Source organism: Polypterus senegalus, chromosome 3 (assembly GCF_016835505.1).
Source record: "Polypterus senegalus isolate Bchr_013 chromosome 3, ASM1683550v1, whole genome shotgun sequence".
Lineage (NCBI taxonomy): Eukaryota > Metazoa > Chordata > Cladistia > Polypteriformes > Polypteridae > Polypterus > Polypterus senegalus.
In genome coordinates, this window is record NC_053156.1 from 103,724,243 (window position 1) to 103,735,428 (window position 11,186).

At 36.5% G+C, this 11,186-nt stretch overlaps 1 protein-coding gene across 4 annotated transcripts in view; it reads left to right on the forward strand.

Moving 5' to 3' along the window:
* acp1 (acid phosphatase 1) overlaps nucleotides 1-10,339 on the forward strand; it is a 76,206-nt gene extending 65,867 nt beyond the window's left edge. For all 4 annotated transcript variants that reach the window (XM_039747714.1, XM_039747713.1, XM_039747716.1 and 1 more), the window contains exons 5-6: nucleotides 777-882; nucleotides 9,595-10,339. In XM_039747714.1, the coding sequence (XP_039603648.1) occupies nucleotides 777-882; nucleotides 9,595-9,672 (184 nt within the window). In that variant the 3' untranslated portion in view covers nucleotides 9,673-10,339. The remainder of the gene's footprint in view (nucleotides 1-776; nucleotides 883-9,594) is intronic.
* The last annotated feature ends 847 nt before the right edge of the window (nucleotides 10,340-11,186 follow it).

Below are 11,186 nucleotides of genomic sequence, written 5' to 3' on the forward strand. Positions count from 1 at the left end.
TTACCACAGGTGGACTCCAATTAAGCTGCAGAAACATCTCCAGGATGATCAGGGGAAACAGGATGCACCTGAGCTCAATTTTGAGCTTCATGGCAAAGGCTGTGAATACTTATGGACATGTGCTTTCTCAATTTTTTTATTTTTAATAAATTTGCAAAAATCTCAAGTAAACTTTTCTTCACGTTGTCATTATGGGGTGTTGTGTGTTGAATTCTGAGGAAAAAAATGAATTTAATCCATTTTTGGAATAAGGCTGTAACATAACAAAATGTGGAAAAAGTGATGGGCTGTGAATACTTTCCGGATGCACTGTATATTTGGAGGATGTTTATGGCTCAACAATCTGCTATGACGTGTCATAGAAAAGTGCCTTTATTCAAGACAGGAAAGGAAAGAAAATGTGACAAAGTTAAGAGATCTATAGAGAATGAAACATTTTGGTTTGAACACTAAGCGGTATATATGGCATCAATCTTAAAAGACTACAAATCAGCAAGTTAACACCATCCCCTCTTTAACATGTGCTAATTTGACGACAAATGGCAGCTTCACCAACATAATAAACATCTGTTTTATCTTTTCTTTAGTAGACCATTATAGAATATCTACCTTAATAAAGTATAATTCCAGGCAAAGTCATCATACAGCACCTTGAGCAATTTTACAAGGATGAATTAACATTTCACCTTTTGAAATGACAAGGATTGGAGGTTTTTGGCATAATTCTTTTAATTATAGTTAATATAGTGTTTTTTGTTTTTTTTTTTTTTAAACAGAGACCTCACCCGGAAGGCCAAACAGGTGCAAAATTGCAATGCTAAAATCGAACTTCTTGGTTCTTTTGATCCACAGAAACAACTGATTATTGAAGATCCTTATTATGTAAGTTTTCACAAAATTATATTGTGGTCATGATCAACATAAATCAGTTTCTTTTTTTTCAGTGAGGGTAATGGTGGCAACATGCTGAGCTTGCTACCCCATCAGTCTCCAGAACGTCCACCAGTTACTCCAAGAGAATTCTCAAGTAAATGTCTGTAACCTACACCTAACTAAAGTATTTGAGTTTTAGGACTGGTGTGGGGCAGTTTTTCACACAAATCTGAAGGCTGTTTTTATTATTTTCATTTATCATTTTTCATGACCTTGTACAATTTGTGTGTGACAGAGACCACCAGACTTTTCATGATGGGTGAAAAAAATGAAAGGGGGAACCACTCAGAATGTCAAATGAGTCCAGAACGGCTTCGTACTGCAAACATCATGAACTTGTGGCAACAACAGGAAAAATGTTTGATGGTCACATACAGTGGAGCACTTGCAATGCTTCTTTGACTTATAATAGAAGGTAACAGGCACATCTTTAGCAAATTGTGGACTGTGGATGCAGCTGTTCCACAGCAACTTCTATTCAGAGGCATACCAAATAATACTGTTGGAGTACTTCTTCATACAAGTTTAATCTGGACTGCTGTGTAATCTCAGATTTTAGACAAGTATGTGGGGTTCTGTTGTCGGTATATTAGTTGGCTCCACATAAAATCATTTTGTAAATCTAGCCCAGGAACTGAAAAAAACATAGGAGCTAACCATGATCGTGTTACAGATGAAAGTAAGGTTCAGATCATGCCACTATTTCTCAGGAATGTAAACCATGGACTAGATCTGATCAAAGAAATGTAAGTGTACCTACCAAGTACTAGTAGAGACCCTCCCTATTGCCATCAGAGCAAATTTTTAATACCTATTTAACAAAATTTTGAAACATTTTATAATGATTTTGATACATACTGACTTGATAGTGTTAAGCACATCTTGCATATTTTGCGGCTATATGATTATCCTGCAGACCTTTCATTCCACCTCGCCTTTTTCCATACCAAAAATGTGGCATAGAATGGAGAAATGGGGACCACACAGAATTTTGGCTTAAAGTAACATAGCTATTATGTTCATGGAACCAGCTTGAGATGGTATGAACTTTGTGGTCTATTATTATTATTTCCAGCCTATACCTTTGACACCAGTCAGTCTGTTTATCTCAAATTCTGATCACACCATCTATAATTTGTAACACAAAGTCAAAATTCATTAGATAAAGTTACTTCTGTCCAGCTTTGGTGACCCCTTTCCCAACTGTATCCATATCTTTAAAACCAAGCTGTTTAAACATATGTGACCCTTCTTTTAGCATAAATGATCCTGGTCATTCTCTTCTGACCATTCTCATGAAGAAGGCATCTTTACCAATAGAACTGATGCACACTGGAGGTTTTGTGTTTATCATACCATGGTCTGAAAATTCTGTTGTATAAAAGTCACAGAAGGATTGCTGTTTCTTAGAGACTGAAAACCCCACACATGGCATAAACAATATCACAAAGACTCTTGGATCACCTGTCTTGCCCCTTTGAATGCTTAGTTGAGCAACAATTAAACCTCTTGACGATGACTGCACACTTTCTATTTTTTGTTGCAATCACTCAAGTGGTTGTTTGGAGTAACAGGTTATTTGTTTAATATGTAAGTATGAAAAGTGCTCATTAATTAAGTGTGTGTGTGTATTTTTAAACAATACATTTTGCCATGCATTCTGCCTAGCACTGCCATGTATTATAATTTTATTTGGCAGAAGTTAAACTTGAAATAATGTACCTCAAGGCAAAATGTCATATTTTTTACACCATCAGATAAGCTTGACTCAATTCATCCCACTAAATTAGAAAAGGAAACAAAAACCAATTTAAACAATCTGTAGGGAATACATATCATAGACATGGGTGCATTATTTAAATTTAGCTTTGAAAAAGTTTGTAAATTTGGTTAGGTCTATTAACAAATAACTATAAAATCCAAATGAGCTCTGAAAATTATAAAACCTATTAATGTAATCTGTTTTAAGGTATGTATAGACCATTATTGGGATATTTTTTTTTTTTTTAAAGTATTGGTTTCCTACATAAGCACAACCTGTTCAGTTTACGTCATCTTCTTGTTATTTCACATTTTTTCCTATTAACTTCTGGAGCTTTGTTTCACTTGAGGCCGAATTTGTACTTCACAAGAAGATGACCTTTGGCCAGTCTGGACAAGAGAAATGTATGACTCCCCTAAATCCAGGCAACAAAATGAACAAATGTGATGGTGAAATACAACAAATTTTTTTCACACAGAAACCATCCTTTCAAAAATATGCTGGCATGTTTAATGTTTTATTATAAATGTGCCATGACAAACTAGGCAGACAGAAATTCAATTTTATATTCTCTTCAGCGGTGGGGCATGCCTTTCCCATGTCCCACAGGCGCAACACAGTCCCAAAGCACTTCACTACAACACAAACAACACTCTTCTTCTTGTACCACCACTCCTCCCAGGCAAACTCGTCCTCTTCCTCCCGATTGTGGCTCTCGAGTGGTGGATGCTGGCCCTTTTTATAGCCCACCCAGAAGTGCTCCAGGTGCTTCATCACCTGTGGCTAATTGCACTTCCGGGCGGAGCTGTAGAGGTGTCCATAACAGCTCCGGGATCCACGCAGCACCCCATGATGGCCACCCCAGATCCCCACAGGGTTGTAAGAAACTCCATCTCCCATGAGATGCCACACACGCCAACTGTAACCGTCCTCCCGCGTCCAGGGTCGCTATCGAGGCATGTGCACTGCCTACTCGTGCTTGCACACAACAACTCACCAAACACCGCCTCAGTCGCTTTCGTCTGTACAAAAGTCCACATGCACCTCTGAGCCACCTTTACTTTTCACAGCACGCAAGATAGAGAGCCATGACCGTCAACTCATAGAGCCCCGCCCATGAGTTACGCACGAAAGAGCCACGAACGCCCACTCTAACCCTACTCCCAGGTCATGGGGAACGCACGAAAAGGCCTTGCCCGCTAACTCTCGCCCATCGGAGGCTTCCAAAATCGCTCTCGGGGAAATTATATGGCAACATCGACTTCTCAACTGTCACTCTGGAACAACTCAGTACGCGAGCTATATTAAGCGTCACCAACGAAGACTCATTACACATTAATGAACAGGTGCTGAAACTTATCCCTAACAACGAAGTAACTTTCACCAGCGTTGACTCAATCATCACAGACGATCCTGCAGATCAACTTGCATTCCCCGAAGAATTTCTTAATAGTCTTACTCCCACTGGCATGCCTCGGCATAAACTCAAAATTAAAAATGGTTCTGTCAGCATGCTTCTCAGGAACCTCATGCCAGCAAAATGTCTCTGTAATGGCAAGTGTTCACTTATCAATAAATAATTATATGCGGTGTATGCTACGCCGCGGGTTGGCTAGTATATATATAATATTCCATCAGATTATACTCTTGGAGTGTTCTACGTTAAGTAAACATCAGCCTTCAATTTCTCCTGTAAAGTACAGTTTGAGTCTGTAGCATGGCATAGTACCTGATTTTTAATATAACAGTGCTTACAAATTGCATTTACTGCAACACAGTGAAAACAAAATAACCCTATTGTATGTGCTCAAATTATTTATTTATTTTTTTTTATTAATTTTATTGCACTCCATACAAAGCAATCAAGTTTTTACAAAAAGAAAAATAGAGTTAAGAACAGATCGATCCCCACCCTTGAGAGAGAGAGCAAGCCAAACGGCATAAAAATTTTACAGCTTTTAAACATACCTAAATTAATAAATTCTCTATGCTTCATGAACTTATTTTTAAAATATTACTGATTAGATCCTGCCATGTTTTGAAAAACGTCTGTACGGATCCTCTAACTGAGTATTTGATTTTTTCCAATTTCAAATAATATAACACATCGGTTTCCCACTAACTTAAAAGAGGAGAGTTTGGGTTCTTCCAGTTTATCAGAATAAGTCTGCGTGCCAAAAGTGTAGTGAATGCAATCACAATTAGTTTGTCTTTCTCCACTTTAAGCCCTCTGGAAGAACCCCAAACACAGCTGTTAATGGGTTAGGAGGGATTGTGAGTCCAAGGCTGTCTGAAGGTAATTAAAATTTTTGTCCAGAATAATGTTAATTTGGTGCAGGCCCAGAACATGTGACCTAGTGAGGCTGGACTTGGTTGCAACGTTCACAGGTTGGATCATGCCCTGGAAACATTTTGAGAGTTTTAGTCGAGACAGATGTGCTCGATATATAATTTTAGTTGTATAATTGTATGCTTTGCATATGGAGCTTGAGTGAATTCTCTGCATTGCTACTTTCCACTCCTTCTCTGATATATTAATTGAGAGATCTTTTTCCCAGTGTCCTCTTGGATCTTTGAAAGGGAGGGATTGTAAAATGATTTTATATATTGTAGAGATGGAGTCTAAGTCCTTGAGATTGAGCAATATTTTTCCAGCATGGATGAGGGTGCAAGATGAGGAAAATCTGGAAGGTTCTGTTTAACAAAGTTCCTGATTTGAAGATAGTGAAAGAAATGTGTAGCTGGAATGTTAAATTTGGAATGTAATTGTTCATAGGATGCAAAGACGTTGTCTATATAAAGATCTCTAAGCAAGTTAATTCCAAATTTTTCCAGATATTAAAAACTGCATATGTTTGTGAAGGTTGAAAGAGGTGGTTCTCTTGCAGAGGTGCCACAGATAGAAGCTTCTCCGTCTTAAAATGCTTTCTACATTGGTTCCAGATTCTAAGTGAGTGGAGCACAATTGGGTTATTTGTATATTGCTATAGCGTGTGTTTATTGGAGCACAGAGCAAGGAATACAAAGAAGTACTGCAGGATTTTACTTCTATTGTGGTCCAAGCCTGTGTATGTTCTTCTATTTGTGTCCAGGTTCTTATCGCCTGTATATTTGCTGCCCAGTAATAAAACTGGAAGTTAGGTAGAGCCATGCCGCCTTCTGCCTTTTGTCTTTGTCAGGTCGCTCTTTTGATGCGTGGATGTTTTGAATTCCAAATAAATGAGGTTATTGTTGAATCTAATTGCTAAAGAATGATTTATTAATGTATATTGGGATGTTTTGAAATAAAAAGGAGTTTAGGAAGAATATTCATCTTAACAGTGTTAATTCTTCCAGCTAGTGTGAGATGAAGGGTTGACCATCTCTGCAAGTCTTGTTTAAATTTTTCCATGCAGACAGCAAATTTTGTTGATAAGAGCTTTATGTTTACTTGTGATGTTTACCCCGAGGTATTTAAACTGTTCTGCAATGATAAAAGGTAGGGTATCTAATCTAATATTATATGCTTGAGAATTCACTGGAAAGAGTACACTTTTATTCAGATTAATTCTGAGACCAGAGATCTTTTGAAATTCTGTGAGTGCTGCTAAGACTGCAGGCACAGAATTTTCTGGGTCTGATATATACAGTACCATGTCATCTGCATATAATGAGATTTTCTGTTCCAGTCCTTCTCTGCTAATCCCCTTTATCTGATCAGTATTTCGACAATGTATTGCCAGTGGTTCAATGGCAATCACAAAAGCAGCGTGACAAGGGCATCCTTGTCTAGTGCCACGCTTCTAGTTTAAAGTAGTCTGAGCAAATGTTATTGATGCAAACTGAAGCTTCTGGGTTAGTATACAGTAATTTAATCCATGCACAAATGTTTGGGCCAAACCCAAACTTCTCCAATGTAGTAAAAAGGTATTTCCATTCAATCATGTCGAATGCTTTTCTGCATCCAATGATAATAATATTTCTGGGGTGTTTGATTTAGTTGGTGAGTATATTACATTAAACAGGCGTCGAAGATTTGAAGATAAGTGCCGGCCCCTAATAAATCCAGTTTGGTCTTGTGATATTACCGAGGGGAGCACTTTCTCCATCCTTCTGGCTATGATTTTAGAGAGTATTTTAACGTCGTTATTCAGAAGTGAAATTGGTCTGTATGATGCACATTGTAATAAGTCCTTATTTTGTTTTGGAAAAACAGTGATTACTGCTTGGCGAAAGGTTTGTGGAAGAGATTGGTTATCTCTGGCTTCTGTAAATGTTGTTAATAGGAGGGGAGCTAGCTGAGAGGAGAATTTCTTGTAAAATTCTGCAGGGTAGCCATCAGGGCCTGCTGCTTTCCCGCCTTGGAGTGACTTTATAGCATCTAGTAATTCTGATAATGCCAGAGGTTTATCAAGTTCCTCCGCACTAAAAGCGTCTATTTGTGGTATCTGTAATGTATCTAGAAATGCATTAGATTGTGTATTGTCTCCTTTAAACTAAGTAGTATATAGGGATTTATAGTAGTCTCTGAAAGTGTGCATTATATTTTTGTGTTCGAAAGATTTTATCTCCGTTCGTGTTGGTGATTACCGAGATTGCGTTGCGCACTTCTTGCTTGTGAATTTGTTGAGCTAAAAGCTTATTAGCTTTCTCTCCATGTTGTGTATGTGCTCAAATTAAACATAAAAAGAGTATTTTATTTTGTAAATATCAGTAAAATACGTTGCTACTCTGGCTGCAGGTTTTCATTCTAACCCTTTTCTTAATTAGTGACCAGATTTTGCTGCTAATGAACTCTTTGCCCTAATTTTAATTGATGCACAATTTAAGACGCAGGCCCCTTAATTATTTCTTTTTTCCTTAATTAGCAAACAAACAATGTTAAGACACAAAATGAACCAAGAAATAAACAACAACCTGCGTCCATCGCATAATAACTTAAATTAAAGAAAGGTGTAGGCTTCAGTAATGTTTTTCTGCTCAGGTCCACAAAACATTTTGACAGTGCTCTTAAGAAAAGAAAATCAACTGTTTTGGAAGTGTCTGCCATGGCAGAATGAGCACTATGGAATTAAATAACGGGGTTAATTATCAACGAGAATTGGCTTCAAGTTAAGAAACTGAATGAAGTCTGGAGTTTGAGGCCCCAACTTAGTTGGTCATCTGTTGGCTCACTTCACATCAAATTTATGTTTAGGTGCTGTTTAAGGAAAAAAGAATCAATTCAGAAGTCCGTCTCAAGAAAAGTCGATTGAAATAAAGGGAAATAGTTAATTAGCAGCAAATACTGGTCACTAATTAAGAAAAGAGTTATAATTAAAACTTACAGCCACAGCAGCTCTCCAGGACTGGAGTTGGAGACCCTGTGCTAATACTTGTCTGCAGTGCATCACTAGTATTGTAGCTGCATTTACCCAGAATTACCCAAGTTGTGCAGCTTTAGTTTGCTTCGTGGGATTCTGGCAATACCATGATGCATTTAAATGATTCCACAGAAAAACATCTTCGTTTTTAAAAGTTTGAGTAAAATTTCAAAGTAAAACAGTTCACACAAAAATAGAGAAAAATTTATATAAAAAAGAAAGGTTCTGGCTAAAGCTTATATATCTTGTTTCAGTCTTTACGTTTGCTCACTCAGTTGAACCATTTCTAAATGGTCAGAAAACTGTATGTCTATCCCATTTACAAACTGCAAATGGGTCTTTCAGTCTATGCTAGCTATGAAAAGTAGCTGTCGGCTCCTGTCCTGGAGTGGAAAATCTTACATTTTTGAACTGCAGACTATTTACACTAAATTTTAATTATTTTGTGCAAATGAATGAACCCAGTTGAACTGAATTTTAAGGACTACAGGCATTGCAAGTATCCTTTCTTGTATATTTTTTCTATATTGTACCAGTAGTTTATGCATCTGTTTCATACAGTTTCTTTTTTAATTAGTATATGACTTGGGAATGGGAAATAACTACAGTTGCCACAGAACCTGTTTTAAATGATTTATAACTGGAAAATGGATATCGCCATAGAAGTAGGAATTGCAGTGTTAGTTTACAGCTTTACACTTTTATATCTGTCACAATGATCCATGCATCGTTGGTAGTCTTGGCAATAGTAAGTCCCTATGTAGAGAATCCTTTGAGGAATTGGCACCACTAGAGACTTTGTCTGGCTAGAATCTCTACATTTATGAATACTGTGGGATGACTGGAAACTTTCAAAATCCAAGAGTTTGAGTGGGATATCTGTGTGTGTGTGTGTGTGTGTGTGTGTGTGTGTGTGTGTGTGTGTATATGTTTGTGTGTGTTAATCTTAAAGGGCAGAAATAGATAAACCCAGTAAACATTCCTGGTAAGTCTCACAAACTACACAGCAATAGAGTTCCATCTTGCAAGGAGCTAAAAAAATGCAAGAATGCATGCAAGAATAAAAGTTAGTACTCTGGTTCTGAATGTTTACAAAGTTTTAAGGTCCCACTGAAGTCTTCTGTAGATTATTGGAAAGACATGCATAGCACCAGATTTCAGTTCAAGCATATTGGTATATTGTATAAAAATCTTTGTGGAAGTAGAGCTGATATGTACTGTATTTTAATTTTTTTCTTTGTACTATACAGTATATTGTTGTAGTGGGTGGGTGGATTTTGATTTCCTTCCACAGTTGAAATGTTTTCACTTGAACAGATTTTAGAGTTACACATATTAATTCAAAACTGAAGGCATGTTGTTACCGTATGTATGGTTAGCAAAATATTATCATTATTTTGCTGAATCATTTTGATGCTTTACTGTTGCCGGTTTTGCAACATGACTTATTTCAGTTGACACTTGCCTAAGGGATGTATGCATGCTTTTCAAGTATGCACAGTTCTGATGGAGTTTTGTGTTTGTGGTAATCTTCTTTTTTTTCTTCTTCTTCTTTAGGGAAATGAAGAGGATTTTGAAACTGTTTATCAGCAATGTGTCAGATGTTGCAAAGCATTTTTGGATAGGTGGTCTTGATAGTTCTCAGAATTATTAAAGCTTACAAGCAACATTAATGTCAATGATATAGTAAATGAATCTCCTGGCTGTATAAAAATAATTGCACATCAGTCTAAAGTTAGTACTTACATTGATATTTGATGAATCTTTAGTGGAATTCAATGTCATTTTTGACAACTGAAATAAAGTACTTTTAAAATGATTTATGCAGTTAATTACTTATTAATTTCAGCAACTAGTTAACTCCAGTTTTAAAATCTTAGTTATTCAGAATATTAATATAACATACTATATTTGATTCAGTGATTTATCAAGGATAGTTTTCTTTAAATAATTTTGCACAATATAGATGCACACCACTTTTATCCTTGTCATAATGTTGGATTACTTATCTATGTAAATTATTGTTGAAGCAGAGCAAAAGAGAATAAAATTGGAGATATTAAATCTACTTGACAAACTGTATTATTAATGTACTCTTTAAAAATTTGCATTGCTTCTGCAATTGAAAGTAGTGAGGCTTGGCTGATTTATTTAATTTTTTGCATTTTGTGACCCGTCTGAAAAAGAATATTTCTGTTCCCTAATTTAGGAAAATGCAGGCTCAAATCAGACTTAAAGCTTTTTTATTTCTTGTCACATTATACCAGTATATTTGCTATACAGCATCTTTTTAATATTAAACTTTGAATAGACTTTGAATTTGCTGACATCTTAAAGATTGCATAAAGGCAAGCAGGCTGTCAGTCATTCAGCATTTTTTGTATAATAAGGGTGCATTCCATCTTCCGAACACCCTGATGACTTGTTCCCATTTCCTTAATAAATAATAATAATAAAAAAGCTGGAATACTTGACAGCCTACTGAAGTGAAGTTCTGAGAAGAAATAGCAGATTTCAGGAGGTCAATGTAAGGACTATACTGTAAAACCTGTAAAGTATGACATGAAATAAAGTATTTTGCACATTCTGTAATAATAAACCTCAGTTGTGTTTCACATTTAAAGGTGCAACATTCTGAACTAAAAAATTTATGAAAATGTGTATGTGCTTAGGCTGTATTTCCTTAGCTTCATGTGTTTCAGCAGTCTGATTTTTATTTTAGTGTTCTTTTGTTAATATTCTTATTTATAGATTTAATATGTTAAGAGATTTCTGAGATCATTGTTTACATCTATACTAATAAAAGGCAAAGAGCCCTCACTGACTCACTCACTCATCACTAATTCTCCAACTTCCCGTGTAGGTAGAAGGCTGAAATTTGACAGCCTTATTCCTTACAGTTTACTTACAAAAGTTAAGCAGGTTTCATTTCGAAATTCTACACGTAATGGTCATAACGGTCGACTACGTCCTCCTTGTTAAACTTTATTTATGGCCCCATCTTCACAAAATTTGGTAGGCGGCTTCCCTGCGCTAACCGAAACCGATGTACGTACTTTTTTCAGTGGTATGACGCCACTGTCGGCCGCCATATTGAACTTCCCAACGTCACTAACTCTCCAACTTCCCGTGTAGGTAGAAGGCTGAAA